General features: G+C 43.0%; 1 protein-coding gene across 2 annotated transcripts in view; it reads left to right on the forward strand.

Annotated features, from left to right (window-relative positions):
* The first annotated feature begins 3205 nt into the window (after window positions 1–3205).
* The window catches only part of Ttc28 (tetratricopeptide repeat domain 28), a 477926-nt gene continuing 463452 nt past the window's right edge, over window positions 3206–17679 (forward strand). For both annotated transcript variants that reach the window (XM_057763932.1, XM_057763933.1), the window contains exon 1: window positions 3206–3327. In XM_057763932.1, coding sequence (XP_057619915.1) covers window positions 3244–3327 — 84 coding nt within the window. In that variant the 5' untranslated portion in view covers window positions 3206–3243. The remainder of the gene's footprint in view (window positions 3328–17679) is intronic.

Here is a 17679-nt window from a genome sequence, read left to right on the forward strand (position 1 = left end):
TTAAGGAGAGGGAATACTCCACCCCCCAAGGCATTCTATCCAAACTGTCAACTTGCTGCAGAGTGCTCTATCTAGCTTTGTGGTTTTTCGGGACTGAGGAGAGGGAATACTCCACCCCCCAAGACATCCTATCTAAACTGTTAACTTGCTGCAGGGTGTTTTATCTGGTGATGTGGGAGGGTCTTCTGCTTTGTGTTGGTTTCATTGGTTAATAAAGACACTGCCTTGGCCATTTGATAGGCCAGCCCTTAGGTGGGTGGAGTAGACAGAACAGAATGCTGGGAGGAAGATGGAACTGAGACAATTGCCATGCCTCTCCTCTCTGGGTCAGATGCCATGGAGCCAGCCACCAGGTCAGACATGCTGAATCTTTCCCGGTAAGGCACCACTTTGTGGTGATACATAGATTATTAGAAATGGGTTAATCAAGACGTGAGAATTAGCCAATAAGGGGCTCAAACTAATGGGCCAGGCAGTATTTAAATGAATACAATTTGTGTGTTGTTATTTCGGGTGTAAAGCTAGCTGTGCAGGAGCTGGGTGGGATGAAAAGCAGGCCTGCCTGCAGCTCATCACTACAATCTGGCTTTATGGTTTTTAAGGGAAATTCGAGAATAAACACGGGGCAGTCCCCAGGGTGAGCTAAGCCTGCCAATCTGAGAGCCAATGAAATGCTTGTGCTATACTACCCTCTTATGTAATCATTTCCCCCTATAAATATGGCTGTTTGAATTTTCCCTGGGGTGCTCAGTTGGTGTACGCTCCTGAGGCACCCACAGGTGCCTGTGTAATCAATAAAGACACCTCTTGCTGATTGCATCTGTTGGCCTAAATTATTTCCTTTTTTTTTTTTCTTTTTTTTTTTTTGCTTTTTCAAGACAGGGTTTCTCTGTGGTTTTGGAGCCTGTCCTGGAACTAGCTCTTGTAGACCAGGCTGGTCTTGAACTCACAGAGATCCGCCTGCCTCTGCCTCCCAAGTGCTGGGATTAAAGGCGTGCGCCACCACCGCCCGGTGTTGGCCTAAATTATTGAGTCTGTGGGATTTCTCCCACCGCCTTTGAAAACGAGGGTTTTTCTGTTCAAATGTTCTGTGGTTTAGCTGGTCTAGTGCTGGCCATTGGGAATTCGCATGGCTTGAATATTTAAGGCTGTAAAGCTAAGGAAGACAAAAGAGTGGTCAGATTCATGACAGGGCTCTCTAGGTATGATAGCCTGGGGGAAAGAAGCCCCTCTGGTGGAGTCTAGGGCAGAGGGTGTGGTGCGAAGAGCCACAGGTTGTTGTTATAAAGAACCTGACCTCCCTGCCAGGTACTTTGGTATGCTAATAGGCACCTTTAATAGCCTTTTGATCCCAGTGCTCCCCCCCTCCCCCATCATAGGGCTTCTCTTTGTAAACCTGACTGTCCAGGAACTCACAAAGATCTGCTTGCCTCTGCCTCTTGACTGTCGGGTTTAAAGGCGTGTGCTACCACACCCTGCAAGCTTAGTTTCTTTGGGTCCTGACACTGGGTCAGCCTGTTTCTTCCATAGGTGGGAGCTAGATGCACTTGGGTCCATGTATGGAAAGAACTACACGAGAAGGAAGCAATCACAGATTGAAGACTCAAAGCGTACTTGATTGACAAGTTTATCCAGGTGCAGACAGACAAGATCCCAGTTGCAACTATACTTGAAGGTGAGATACCATCCCAGGATGTTAGTTATATGATCAGGGATATTCCTTTTTGTTTACTCCTGGTTGAGTTAATTTGTGTCATTTATATGTGGAAAAGACAACAGGAAAGCCAGCTACATAAAACTTCCAAGAGTATCTAGGTAGTGGCACATGCCAGGAGGTAGTTTGTGGCCTTCCAGGTCTATGAAGTAGGGGAAATAAATTCCAAGATATTCTTTACTGGTAGGGGAAATGTTCTCTCCAACATTTTTCCTGCTAGCTTTTGGTGTGTGTGTGTTTGTGTGTGTTGAGAGAGGTCTGATTTAGAGAGAGCTGTGGGGAGAACGGTCGTGCGAACCCCTTCCTGTTAATTACACCACAGGGTTCAAAAGCCGGTTTCCTTTTATTAATTTGTTTTATTTTTTTGGCACTTTGGAAAGATGCAGCAGGAATTATACCTGCCAGTCTGGGAGAGCCTAGTGTGTACCAGACATTGTGTGCGCATCGTTATTTTTTATGTGCATTGGTGTTTTGGGTGCATGTATGTCTGAGGTTGTTGGGTCCCCTGGAACTGGAGTCACAGATGTTATCATTCATGATGCTTGGTGGCCCGAGGCAGTTCCCAGGAGGGGTTGCAGTGACCGGAGGCCTCAGGAGCATCCTTTGGCGGATGGGAGACAGACACACACCATACAGAGGTAGCTTGGGTGTCGAGTTTATTTAGTGGGTATTAGAAAGGGTTTATTGTAAGTGTGTGTGTGGGGGAGAGCTGGCTGGAGAAGAGGCAGGAGATCTGCTTGCCTAGCAGGCAGGGTGAGAAGGGCATGGGGGGGTGGGAATCTGGAGTGGGCGGGGCTTGTCTCTTAAAGGGACAGGGTATCCAGGTGACAGGCCGGGCCAGCAGGTTTACTTTTACAACACAGTTGTGAGCTGCCATGCGGATGCTGGGAACTGTACAGGGTCCTCTGGAAGAGCAACCAGAGCTCCACAATATTCTATTAGGTTTCTTCGAACCAAGATTTCTCTGTGTAGTTTTGGCTGCCCTGGAATTTGCTCTGTAGACCAGGCTGGCCTCAAACTAAGAGATCCGCCTGCCTCTGTCTCTGAAGGGTTTTGGGATTAAAGGCGTGCGCCACCACTACTACCTATAAATTCATGGTTTTAAGGAGAGTAGGCGTTGCAGCTTTTCCAAGGATCTCTCGGTTCTTAACCGCTCAAAACACTAGATCTCGCCTGCAGAGAGCCACCTAGTGAGGACTAGGCGCCGAGTCCTTGGATGCAGGAGGTGGGCTTCTGAAGATTCGATTCTAGGCGGCCAAGGGAGAGCACTGGTGCGCCTTCTCTAGCCCCGGCCCCGCGTGGTGCCCTCCGGGTGGTCCGCAGCGCGGCGGGCGGCTGCTCAGAGCCGGGAACAGCAACCCCTGCTTCGGGAGGGCTCGGCCGGGCACGCACTTGCGCGGTGCGTGCGCGTCGAGGGCGGGGGCGCTCGGCGGCGCGCGGCACGGCGGGAACATGGCGCGCGGGAGCGGTGCGCGCGCCTAGCCGGCGGGACCGTTAGCTCTGGGCGGACGCTGACGGGCCCCGCGGGGATGGAACAGGCGCTGACGCTGGCGCCCGAGCCCGGCTCGGCGCGGAGTCGCAGGCGGCGGGAGCCTGAGTCTCCGCCGGCGCCGGTGAGTGTGAGCGGGGAGCGGGGCGCGGGCCGGGAGACTTTCTTTGTGAAACTCCGTCGGTGCAAGCCGGGCCGGGCCTCGGCGGCTGACGAGTGACTTGGAGGTAGAGGCCCCCGCTCTTCGGGGTTCGAACCCCGCTGCGAACCGTTAGGCAGACCCGTCCCGTCATCTACCCGCCTGCCTCAGTTTCCACGGCTGTGTGTGCCTCGCGAGGGGCTTGGAATGCAGCGGGCACCTAAGATCCGCCCCTCCTCTTCCTCGGCCCCGCCCCCTCGGAGCGGGACAGCCTTGGGGGCACCCGGCTGGACGGTGCAGATGCCCGCCGGCTCAGGTGTTGCCATCCCGGTGCTGATGGTAGGGAGCAGGCGACGAGGTTGTTGGTGCCTCATCACCTACAGTTACTGGAAAGCTTTAGGTCCGCCTGGGCTTCACAGTGGTTGGGTGTGTGTCAGCGTGAAAGATGCTGAGCGAAATTTACTTTGCCTGGCTGGAGCAGTCTTTCTCCCTGAACTCTGTGCTGTTTTCTTGCTTTTTGGGTTTTTGTTTGTTTGTTTGTTTGTTTAGTTTGCTTGTTTGTTCAAGCCACTAACTAGCCACGGTATAGAAACAATCTGGAGCACTTTATTAAGATATAGGCCACACACTGCCAAAAAACATACGTACAAACTGATTTCTCAAGGCAGAGGAGATTTTGAATTTTTATCAAGCCCTCGAAGTTGTGACTGGTCTCTTAAGCAGACAACTTGCTCAGTTTTTACTTCTGCATGGTGCCTAGCATGTGGTAAATGTTTAGTAAATATTTGCAGAACTAAATGACTCTGGAGTTGCAACCTAGAAATACTTGAGCTACTTCAAGTGCCTTTTGAGAGAAATATCTGTCAACTTTATTTTGTATATGATTTTTCTCAGCTTCCAGGTTAACTTTTGTGACTATCTATAAAGTGGTGTTTCCAGTGTAATTGAGAAAAAGCAAGGTATGTGTTGATTAGTATAAAGGATCATGTCTGAATATCCTGGCCAGATTAAAATGAGTTCTGAGCGTCAGGGGTATGTCTCAGTGGGTAAAGGTTCCTGCCACCATGCATCTGAGTTGGATCCCTGGGACCCACACAGTAGGATAGAAAGGACTCTGGCAAGTTTTCCTTTGACTTCCTCACAGGTGTACCAACACTTACACAAACACACATGTACGCAGAGAATAAAATAAATTTAAAATTTTAAGTTAAAAAATGCAATTTTTTTCTTATTTGAAGATAGTCCTCTAGAATTTTTGTTATTTTGAGACAGGTAAACATTTACATTTCTTTTTTTTCTCTTTCTTTCTTTTCTTTTCTTTTCTTTTCTTTTTTTGATACAGGGTTTCTCTGTGTAGCCTTGGCTGTCCTAGAACTCACTCTGTAGATCAGCATGGCCTCAGACTCACAGAGATCCATCTGCCTCTTCTCCAGAGTGCTGGGATTAAAAGTGTGCACCACCACTACCCGGCTACATTTTCCTTAAACATGTTTTTATGTATTGAGTGTTTTGTTTGCACACATGCACATGCAGCAGAGGCTGGAAGAGGGCTTTGGTTGTGAGCTGTAAACTGGGTGCCGAGAATGCAGCTTTGACACTTTGGAAGAGCAGCATTGCTCTTAAACACGAAGTCATCTCTTCATCACCAATATTTGCATCTTCATTCAAGGAAATCCGAGTTATTATTTATTCAGGAAAGTTGGCAGTTACTTTCTTGAATTTTTTTTTCTTGCCAGAACTACAATGGCTTGAAACTATGCATTCCTTTTCCTCCATGTAGTTGTATTTCATTTAGTTTATTTCTCTTCAGTAGGGTTTTTCAGGAAATAGAATTCAAATATAAGATAGGATGATTGGATCTGAGATTGCATCTGGAGAAGAAAGACTGAAAAATAAAATGGTGTAATGTATTGTTTTGTTGTTTTTTGTGGATACCTTTAAAAGAAACATACTTTTTTTGGTTGTTGTTTTTCGAGACAGGGTTTCTCTGTAGCTTTGAAGCCTGTCCTGGAACTAGCTCTTGTAGACTAGGCTGGCCTGGAACTCACAGAGATCTGCTTGCCTCTGCCTCCTGAGTGCTGGGATTAAAGGCGTGTGCCACCACCGCCTGGCAAAACATACTTTCTTTAGAGATTGGGGAGATGGCTCTGTGGGTAAAGTGCTTTCTATGCAAGCAAAAGGACCCAAGTTCTACCTCCAACTCCCCCCTAAAATTGGGCCAGGTGGTATGGACCAGTAAGCCCCAAATTAAGAGTTAGGTTATGGAGACAGGTGCATCTCTGGTGCTCAGTAGCCAGTCAGCCTATTTGAAACAGTGGGCTTTAGGTTTGGAGAGAAATCTCTTAAAAAATAAGGTGGAAAATCCTGGCATGGTGACACATACTCATACCCATTACTCAAGAGGTAGATCTCTATGCATTTGAGGCCAGCCTGGTCTACATAGAGAGTTCCAGGCCAGCCAGAGCTACATAGTTTGTGTGTGTGTGTGGTGGGGGGGTGGGTAGAGGTAAGGGGGTAGAAAGCAAAAATCTGCACCTTGTTGCCACCTCAAAAACATTTACAGATTAGTGTACCTGTGTTCACACATTCAGGCAACACATACACTAACTACCTTCTGAAAAAGCTTTATTCCTGCTAAGTGTGGTGGCACACACCTTTAATTCCAGCACTTGGGAGGCTGGGATAGGAGGATCTTTGCAACTTTGAGGACAGCCTATTCTACATAGCAAGTTTCAGGATAGTAGGACTAGATAGAGAGACCTTGTCTTTAAAACAACAAAACAAACCAACAAACAAAACCCCCCAGAAACCAAAAAAAAAAAAGCTTTATTCCCAGTTGATACATCTACAGCACAACCCCTGCACCAGGACTCAGGGAACATTGTGGAAAGTGGGGACAGAAAGATTGTAAGAGCCAGAGGAAAAGGAGATTGTGGGATTACGTCTTCTAGTAATGTCATAAGCTACACCCAGTATGATACAAATGGCCATGCTAAAGAGGAAGGGGGATAGCTCAGGAATTACAGACAGCTAAGGAATGCTGGGAGCAAGAGAAGTAATGTTCATCAGGGACAAACACGCTGGTTTATTATCCAATACCCAGTGGTCAGTTCTGGAAACATACATATGAATAATATTATGTGGATTGAGCAGTTGTATTTATGTGTATGAATATATATTTATATATGTGAATATACATACCTGTACGTAATAACAAATAATTTAAAAAGGCCATGAATATGAAAGAGCAAGGAGGGGGATGTGTGGGATGGTATGATCTAGGAAAGGGAAGGGGGACATGTTGCAATTATAATCTAAAAAAGATTTTAAAAGCTTATTGAAAAAATAAAACTTTGGCTGGACAGTGGTGGCACATACCTTTAATCCCAGCACTCAGGAGGCATCAAAGCTAGAGAGAAATCCTGTCTTGAAAAACAAACAAACAAACAAACAAACAAATAAAAGAACTGAAATATTTTCTTTAGTGTTGTGTTAGGTCCTTTTATCCTTGTTCTGACCACTGACTAGAAGTAACTTCAGGGAAGGTTTATGTTTGAGGGTATAGTCTTTGGTGGGGAGACATAGCAAGAAGAGTGGGACATAGCTGACCACATTGTCAGGAGGTGGGGAGATGGACACAGGGGCTCAGCTCTTTTTGACAGTCTGAGAACAAACCCACTCACCTTCCTGATGGGTTTTCTTTCCTCAGTTAAAGCTCTTTGGAGATGCTTTCCAAGTCACATCCGGAGGTGTGTCTTTTAGGTGATTTCAATTACAGTTGAATTGAGTTAAGATTTAGTTTTGTAAGCCAAGCATGGTGGCACACACCTCAAATCATAGCACTTGGGAGGCAGAAACAGGTTGATCTTTGTGAGTTACAGGCCAACCTGGTCTACAGAGTGAGTTTCCGGATAGCCAGAGATGCACAAAGAAACAAACAAAAATAAATAAATAAATAAAATATTTTATTTCTTATTATTTTTAAGTGTGTGTGTTTGTGCGTGCACACATGTGTGCGTGTGTGCACGTATGTAGATATTCGTGGTTGGATTCCCCTGGAGCTGGGGATAGCGGATAGAGTGAGCCACCTGATCTGGATTTGGGGACTGCACTCAGGTCCTCTGGAAGAGAAGCAAATACTCTTAAGTGCTGAACCATCTCTTCAACCACGTGGATAGCTACTTCTTAAAGAAGATAAATAAATGTCCAAAAACAGTGGAAGCATACAGCTTGTTGGTTGTTTGGGATACAGCTGCAATATGATGTGATTGTGCTTTACTGCTGCTGAACTGAAAAGGCCTGACATAAATGAGAGGGAGGATGTGCAGAGCTAGCTCATGTGTCACTGGAATGAAAAGGGACCCATGTCCTCTGATAGTTCAGTAGCTCTAGCTCTAGTAACAACTTGTATGAATGTTCACAGCTTTGGTATTGGTGATAGCTGAGAAGTGACAGCAGCATCAGGTATATAAACTAACTACTGTATGGTTAGCATTGAGCACTCATACTGTGGAATCTTCTGCCCAAGAGAAAAGGGAAGTACTGATTAATTTATAACACAATTTGGATGATCTTTGAAAATATTCTGAATGAAAGGAACTAAAGGAAATAAACCTTAAAGATCCCACTCACCATGGTGTGATAGCTCAACACAGGCAAGATCACCGGGAGCAGAACTTGAGATGGATTCTTGGTATGCTGCCTAAGCTGGCCTTGGTTCAAGCAGCCCTCTTGCCTCAGACTCAAGATGAACTGTGACTACATGTATATATCACCACTCCCCATTTGTTTGACTTTCTTTTTTCAGTTTTCATGTGTTCGTATGTGGTATGTGTTTTTTTTTTTTTTTTAATGTGGGCAGGTATGCATGTGAATGCATGCATGTGTATGCCTGAGGTTGGTCTCAAGATTCACCCTCTGGTGTGGGAGGTCCTTCTGTCTATGTGTTTCTTTTATGGGTTAATGAATAAAGAACTGCTTTAAACCTATGGCAGGGAAGAACAAAACTAGGCAGGGAAAACTAAATGAAATGCTGGGAGGAAGAAGACAGAGTTAGAGAGACGCCATGGAGTCACCGCCAGAGTTAGACGTGCCGAAAGGTTGCTGGTAAGCCATTGCCACGTGGCAATACACAGATTAATGGAGATGGGTTAAATTAATATGTAAGAGTTAGCCAATAATAAGCTAGAGCCAATGGACCAAGCAGTGATTTAATTAATAGAGTTTCTGTGTAATTATTTCGGGGCTGGGCAGCCATGAACCAACAAGCGGCTCACTCCCTCCACCAACGATCCTCAGCCATTCTTCCTTTATTCAATGAGGCAGGGTCTCTCAATCCATAGCTGGCTAGCCAGCTTGTGGAGATACCCTCTCTCCACTTTCTAAGATTACAGCTGGGCTGCTGTAACCATTTGGCATTTATGTAGATTTCTGAGGATACAGAACCCGCTCCTCCTCCTCCCTCTTCCTTCTCCAACTCCTTCTCTTCCTCCTTCCCCCTTCCTTTTTTTTTTTTTTTAGTTTTTTTTTTTTTCTTCAGTTTTTTGAGGCAGGGTTTCCTTGAGTAACAGTCCTGGCTGTACTGGAAGTCTTTGTAGACCAAGCTAGCCTCAAAATCACTGAGATCTGCCTGTCTCTACTTCCTAAATGCTGGGATTCAAGGCCACCACTGCCTGACCTGACTTCAGTCTTCTTGTTTATGCAGTAAACTGACTCCCCAATAACATTATTTTGTTTTGAAAAGTATATGACTTGGAAAAGATGGCTCAATATTTAAGAACACTTTCTCATCTTCTAGATGACCTGGGCTGGGGTTCTCTCACCCACCTGGGGGCTCACTGCGGTCTGTAATTTTAGTTCTCTTATGGGTTCTCAGTGTACCAGGCACTCACATGATTTATAAATACAGTCACACAAATACACATAAAATAAGTACAATATTTTTAAAAAAATCTTTAAAACACGCTGGGCAGTAGTAACATGCCTTTAATCTCAGCCCTTGGGAGACAGAGGCAATTGGATCTCTGTGAATTTGAGGTCAGCCTAGTTTACAAAGCAGATGCCAGGACAGTCAGGACTGTAATACAGAGAAACCCTGCTTCAAAAAACCACACATACACACATACACACACACACACACATCTTTGGGAAACTGAGGTAATTACTGTGAATTTGAGGCCAGCCATGGCTCAATAGTGATTTCCATACCCGGTGGATTACAGAATGAGGTCTCAAGGGAAGAATCTGAAGGGATGGCTCTGTGATTTAGAGCTCCTGATCTTCGGAGGATGTGGTTTGGTTCCCAGCACCAGCATTGGGTTCACAATTGCTTATAATTCTGTTTTCAGGGGATCTGGTAGGTAGTCTCTTTTGGTCTCCACAGGCACTATATGTATGTTGTACAATACTTTTACACACACACATATATATAAAATGAACAAATAGTTGAGTATTTTCAAAACAGAAAAATTTTAGAGTTGGGTATCAAACCCTTAGCTTTGTTTATCAACTGAGTTGTATCGTTGGCCCCATATGATAATTTGAAAATGACCTGAGCCATAGGAATAATTTAATTTCAGACTGGAAAGATGGGTCAGCATTTAAGACCAGTTGTGACTCTTCCAGAGGACTGAAGTTCAAATCCCAGCACCCACGTGATAGCTCACAACCTTCTGTATCTCCAATTCTAGAGTATCCATCGTCCTTTTCTGGACTCCATGGGCACTACATCCACTGTGCATGGTCATACATACAGGCAAAAAATACCCATATACGTAAAATAAAAATAAAGAATAACCTGGTGAGTGGAAAGTGACTCAATATGATTTACAAAATGATGGCCAAAGGGGCAAAGGCAACTTGTGTGTGTGTGTGTGTATGTATGTGTGATATATGTATGTGTGCATGCATGTGTGTGTGTTTATACATTGCTTGTGTTTGTAGAGGCCAGAGGTTAAGTGTATTTATTGTTTTTTAATTTTTATTTGTTTCTAGAGAGGTTTATATTAGTGTTCTATGACCACTGAAATTCTTATAAAAACAAAGCATTTTCCAAGTGGTGGTGGAACACGCCTTTAATTCCAGCACTCAGGAGGTAGAGACAGGTTGGTCTCAGAGTTCAAGGCCAGCCTGGTGTACAAAGTGAGTTCTCGGACAGCCAGGGCTACATAGAGAAACAGAACAATAAAACAATCAAAAAATAAAGCATTTAGATGGAACTTGTTTACAATTTCAGAGGCTTGATCCATTACCATCATGGAGGGAAGCATGATAGCAGGCAGGAAGATACAGTGTTGGACACGTAGCTGAGAGTTCTTTCTTTCTTTTTTTTTTTTTTGGTTTTTTTTCGAGACAGGGTTTCTCTGTGGCTTTGGAGCCTGTCCTGGAACTAGCTCTGTAGACCAGGCTGGTCTCGAACTCACAGAGATCCGCCTGCCTCTGCCTCCCGAGTGCTGGGATTAAAGGCGTGCGCCACCACCGCCCAGCAGCTGAGAGTTCTATAAAGATTTATCAGAAGGAAGCAGGAAGAGAGAGCCACTGGGCCTGGCTTGGGCTTTGAACCCCCAGTTACACATTTTTTTCCAACAAGGCCATACCTCTCAATAGTGACCAAGCATTCAAATATATGAGCTTATGGGAGATATTCTCTTAAACCACCAAACAGGGTTTCCCTACAAATCTCTGGCTGTCATGAAACTCATTATTTAGACTAGACAGTTCTCAAATTAACCTGTGTCTACCCAATACACACAACCATGCTAGGCTATTTTATTTTTTGAGTCATGATCTCTTGCTGAACCTATCTCCACAGGAATGGCCATGCCTAGCTTTATGTGGGTTTTGATGATGCTAACTTGGGTCCTGAGCCATCTTCTCAGCTCCATTAAAGCCTTTTTCAATTTTTTTTCTAAGACAGGGATTCTCTGTGTAGCCCTGGTTGTCCTGGAACTTGCTCTGTAGACCAGGATGTCTTCAAACTCACAGAGATCTGCCTGCCTTACATTACCACTACCTGGCCTTTAAGGCCATTTTTTAACTTATATTTGACCTCTCAGCCAGATTCTCTTAGAAAGTGAACAGATTATGCAATTTTATTTTATTTCTTTTTTTTTCAAATATTTATTATGTATACAATATTCTGTCTGTGTGTATGCCTGAAGGCCAGAAGAGGGCGCCAGACCTCTTTACAGATGGTTGTGAGCCACCATGTGTTTGCTGGGAATTGAACTCAGGACCTTTGGAAGAGCAGGTAATGCTCTTAACCACTGAGCCATCTCTCCAGCCCCTTTATTTCTTTATTATTAAATGGGTTCTTCTTGTCTATCCCTGCTGTGGGGATTCTGCCAATTTTAAATGTATCTATGCCAATTTTACATTATAGAACTGAGGAATAACCACAGGATGAGTTCAGGAACCCACATAGGCCCATTGTGAGTTGAATTGAACTTCAGCCCAAACAACCTTGTTTATTTGATTCCCATGAACCTTTACCTTAACTGGAAGTTCACAATATTTTTTTGGGTCTCCTGAAACTAATACCTAACAGGCTGTAGTATGGAGACTGCTCTTTCATTTCCCAGCTACCCAGACCTGAATAATCACACAGAACTATATTAATTACTGCACTGTTTGGCCAATGTCTTACGTGTATTCCTAGCTAGCTCTTACAAATTAACCTGCTTCTATTAGTCTAAATATTGCCACATGGTTGTAGCCTTGTCTCATTTTCTACATGTCTTGTTTCCTTGGCAGCTGACTGGCAGCTGCTTGACTTCTCCTATTCTCTCTACGTATCTCTGTTTGGATTTCATACCTGGCTTTACTCTGCTAAGCCACTGGCCAAAACAGCTTTTTTTTTTTTTTTTTTTTTTTGGATTTTTGAGACAGGGTTTCTCCATAGCTTTTTGGTTCCCAAAACAGCTTTTTCATCAACCACTAAAAGCAACTCATATACAGAAGGATATCTCACATCATCTCCCTTTTTCTGTCTAAAAAGGGTTTTGTTTTGTTTTGAGACAGGGTTTCTCAGTAGCTTTGAAGCCAGTCCTGGAACTCACACTGTAGACCAGGCTGGTCTTGAACTCACAGAGATCTGCCTGCCTCTGCCTTCCAAGTGCAGGGAATAAAGTCACATGTCACCACTGCCTGGCAAGGAAGGTTTTAACTTTAACATAGTAAAATTACATATGCAAAACAGTTATCAAGCATGAATTATAGTTATATTATTTAGTCCATTTACATTTGGCATATTAAGGAAAATATCTGTTTTTGTGAGTTTAAAGTTTTATATCTAATTTATCTTTTATTATATCTAAGGAAAACTATAATTATAACTATCTAGTCTTCAACTCCATCAAAGACCCCAGAGGATATAAGGTTATCTAAGTAAACAGGAAATAAGCAACTAGAAGTTATAGAAATGACAAGAGACATCTCACTGCCTGGACAGTTCTTTTGTAGTGTTGGGGCATCCATCTTCAACCTACAGGCCCATAGCAGGAAATTTTATGATCTGTTCTGCCTTCACTGGCAAAGTTTGCCAGTTGCTTTCTTCTGTGTCCTGCAGCATGTCTAGCATTTTCTTCTGTGAAGCAGGAACCCTGAAGGATCATCCCATCATTTGGAAAGTTCAGCAGTCATTTTTCTGTGGATCCTGCATGTCCAGTTCATACAGCATACCATCAATAATTCCAGCCAAGAATAGTTTCTTGCCCAAATGGCTAGCCTGTCACATTGAAGGCAAATTCCATAATGAGTTTCTTCAATGCCCATCAATCTCTCTGAAGTCGTTGCTGCTTTTAGAAGCAGACATATCTCACTGTTGAGAAAAGTTTAAGTTCTTAAAACATTTTAAGTGTAATATTTATTTGAAAGATTTGAAGAATACCTATTCTTCTGAAATATATTTCTGTATGTCTAGAAAGCCTAACATGACTACAAGTTTGACTGTTATAGATGATTATCTATTAATCCATAATTTTTAATTATACATTGCATTTTAAAATGAGCTGTATAAACATAATACCTTAAACAAGAATAGAAATATACATATAACAAAATTGACCTTAAATTTGTATCAATAAATCAAAGTCCATACCAATGTAGTATTTCTATATCATAGCCCCCCCCCTTTTTTTAGAAAGACCTTGACTGTGACCATTAAATATTTATAATCAACCCCCTTTATACGAAAACATTTATAAACAATATTTGGGAATTTGGGCGTAGTTTCTTAGACTACTTCCTGTTGATTGGGTGTCCTGTTGATCAGGTGTTTCAGGGGGTAACCTGTGTGGTCCATCTCAGCCAGCAGTCCTGAAGCTATTGTGAATCACCTGGGCCATCCCTTCATGGAGTCTTGTTTGATCAAACCATATTAGCCAGTAAGGAATCCACACTTTTCTGTCCTCTGTGAAAACAAAAGCAGAACCTCTTTTCCAAAGTCACATATCCTTAGACTTAAATTTTGAAGTCAAGATACCTTTAAAATATATGTTTGTTTAGCTTAGCAGCCCATACAGCCCTGTAGTTAGCTCATTCACAGTCAAAAAAATTAAAAGAAAATACAGTAATATATATAATCCAGACTATTTGTGTATTTTCCACCTTTTCGTTGTGTGTCCTGGCTCTCACTCTGTATACTAGTCTGTCCTTGAACTCACAGAGATCCTCCTGCCTCTGCCACCCAAGTGCTGGGATAAATACATGTACCACCAGGTCTAGCTACTCTATTTCTTTTTTTTTAAAGGACCTTCTCTATTTTCTCCCAAGCCTGTGTATATTTTTAAACACACTGTAAACTGTTTAAAGTTTGTTTGTTTATTTATTTATTTAAGATTTCTGCCTCCTCCCCGCCACTGCCTCCCATTTCCCTCCCCCTCCCCCAATCAGGTCCCCCTCCCTCATCAGCTCGATGAGCAGTCAGGGTTCCCTGCCCTGTGGGAAGTCCAAGGACCTCCCACCTCCTTCCAGGTCTAGTAAGGTGAGCATCCAAACAGACTAGGCTCCCACAAAGCCAGTACGTGCAGTAGGATCAAAACCCAGTGCCATTGTTCTTGACTTCTCAGCAGTCATCATTGCCCGCTATGTTCAGCGAGTCCGGTTTTATCCCATGCTTATTCAGACCCAGTCCAGCTGGCCTTGGTGAGTTCCCGATAGATCATCCCTATTGTCTCAGTATGTGGGTGCACCCCTCGCAGTCCTGAGTTCCTTGCTCGTGCTCTCTCTCCTTCTGCTCCTGATTTGGACCTTGGGATTTCAGTCTGGTGCTCCAATGTGAGTCTCTGTCTCTGTCTCCTTTCATCGCCTGATGAAGGTTAATATCCAGGAGGATGACTATATGTTTTTCGTTGGGTTCACCTTCTTATTTAGCTTCTCTAGGATCACAAATTATAGGCTCAATGTTCTTTATTTATGGTTAGAAACCAATTATGAGCGAGTACATCCCATGTTCCTCTTTTTGGGTCTGGCTTACCTCACTCAGGATAGTGTTTTCTATTTCTGTCCATTTGCATGCAAAATTCAATAAGTCATTATTTTTTACTGCTGAGTAGTACTCTAATATGTATATATTCCACACTTTCTTCATCCATTCTTCCATTGAAGGGCATCTAGGTTGTTTCCAGGTTCTGGCTATTACAAATAATGCTGCTATGAACATAGTTGAGCATATACTTTTGTTGTATGATAGGGCATCTCTTGGGTATATTCCCAAGAGTGATATTTCTGGGTCCAGGGGTAGGTTGATCCCGAATTTCCTGAGAAACCGCCATACTGCTTTCCAAAGTGGTTGCACAAGTTTGCATTCCCACCAGCAATGGATGAGTGTACCCCTTACTCCACATCCTCTCCAGCAAAGGCTATCAATGGTGTTTTTTATTTTAGCCATTCTGACAGGTGTAAGATGGTATCTTAATGTTGTCTTGATTTGCATTTCCCTGATCGCTAAGGAAGTTGAGCATGACCTTAAGTGTCTTTTGGCCATTTGAACTTCTGTTGAGAATTCTTTGTTCGGCTCAGTGCCCCATTTTATAATTGGGTTGATTAATTTTTTACAGTCTAGTTTCTTGAGTTCTTTATATATTTTGGAGATCAGACCTTTGTCAGTTGCGGAGTTGGTGAAGATCTTTTCCCAGTCAGTGGGTTGCCTTTTTGTCTTAGTGACAGTGTCCTTTGCTTTACAGAAGCTTCTCAGTTTCAGGAGGTCCCATTTATTCAATGTTGCCCTTAATGTCTGTGCTGCTGGGATTATACGTAGGAAGTGGTCTCCTGTGCCCATGTGTTGTAGAGTACTTCCCACTTTCTCTTCTATCAGGTTCAGTGTGTTTGGACTGATATTGAGGTCTTTAATCCATTTGGAGTTGAGTTTTGTGCATGGTGATAGATATGGATCTATTTTCATTCTTCTACAGATTGACATCCAGTTATGCCAGCACAATTTGTTGAAGATGCTCTCTTTTTTCCATTGAATACTTTTAGCTCCTTTATCGAAAATCAGGTGTTCATAGGTTTGTGGGTTAAAGTCCGGGTCTTCTATTCGATTCCATTGGTCGACTTCTCTGTTTTTATGCCAATATCAAGCTGTTTTCAATACTGTAGCTCTGTAATAGAGTTTGAAGTCAGGGATGGTAATGCCTCCAGATGATCCTTTATTGTATAAGATTGTTTTGGCTATGCTGGGTTTTTTGTTTTTCCATATAAAGTTGACTATTGTCTTCTCCAGATCTGTGAAGAATTTTGATGGGATTTTGATGGGGATTGCATTGAATCTATAGACTGCTTTTGGTAGAATTGCCATTTTTACTATGTTGATCCTCCCAATCCAAGAGCAAGGGAGATCCTTCCATTTTCTGGTGTCCTAGAGTTTTTTTTTTTCTGTCTGAATCTGTCTTTACTGTATATCTGTATCTTTTTCTGAACACATGATTTTTTAATCTACTAAGCAGCTTGGCTCAGATTAAAGCTGCAGTTTTGGTGGCTGACTCCACTACATTCCTTAGCTTTCTGAGAGTCTAGCTTCATGGTGGAGGTACTGGTGAAAGTCATGTTATTGCCACAACTCTGGAGTTTTAAGGTCCAAGACACCACAAGCAGTCTGCTGCCTGCTGCTCATAAATACCATTTAAGTGTTTGGTGGCAGAGCTCACCTGAGACAATGTTGCTACCAAGAAGCTGTGCTTGACACTTTTCTCTCTAGAATCCTTTTTTTATGGCCTTATGAGGAAAAATTTCCTGAATGTTTGGGTTCCATTTGTAAATAGAGACTGCACTTTCATTTCCTGACTACCAAGATCCAAATGATCACACAGAAATTATGTTAATTACATCACTGTGTTTGGCCAGTGACTCAGGAGTATTTCTAGCTAGCTCTTAAATCTAAAATTAACTCTTTTCTGTTAGCGTATGTATTACCATGTAGCTGTGGTTTTACCTCATTTTTTACATGTCTTGTTTCCTCTGAGCCTGGCTGACTGGCATCTGCTTGACTCCACCTACTCTCTCTATGTATCTCTGTTCAGATTTTCCACCTAGCTTTTCTCTGTTAAGTCAATGGCCGAAACAGCTTTATTCATCAACCAATAAAAGCAACACATATATGGAAGGACATCCCACATCAATAGACTTTAGAAAGTTTGGTTGTTTCCTTTTCCCCAATGCACAGTACCCTGTGAAATGATGTAAGTCCCTCAGGGCAAGTGTAATGGGGGTGCTGTTATGGGAATCACCAAACTAGTTGCCTGGTGTGGGCAAGTAACTGAATGTCTAGGAACGAAGAAAGACTAAGCTGGAGAGAGGAGAATGGGAGGGGCCTAAGGCTAGGAAGTATGCTAAAGTAACATTGTTTTGGGTAGTTTATAGGCTTCCTTTCCCCATTGTCTTTGTTTAGATGCCCACCTTCATGCATTTCCACCTTTCTCAAAGTGTTCTCTGAGAACAAGAAGCTGCTATGTCAGGGAGTCCACTTTCACTTTGTATTTGTCCTTATAACTGTTGCAGTACAAAAGATTTCCACACTATTCCAGAATGGAGTTTAATAAAGGTTTACTTATTAGGGGGAACGTAGATTCACAGAAAGAGTAATGACCCTTAGTCCTCTGCATGCTCTGGGATTGAAACTGAATCCAGCAGCCAAGGAGCCTTTACATGCTTTTACGTCTGCATTTATAGTATATGAGGCCATGCACAAAGTGGGCCAGTATCTTAAAGACTATTGGCTGAAGGAGTTCCCACAGCACCTCCCCCTTTTTGTCTAAATAAGAGAGTTCTAAGCCTAATACAAAAACTATATACAGTAAAAACTAATATCAAGTATAAAAATTAGAATTACAACCAGCATGA

Source organism: Chionomys nivalis, chromosome 3 (genome assembly GCF_950005125.1).
Source record: "Chionomys nivalis chromosome 3, mChiNiv1.1, whole genome shotgun sequence".
NCBI classification, from domain to species: domain Eukaryota; kingdom Metazoa; phylum Chordata; class Mammalia; order Rodentia; family Cricetidae; genus Chionomys; species Chionomys nivalis.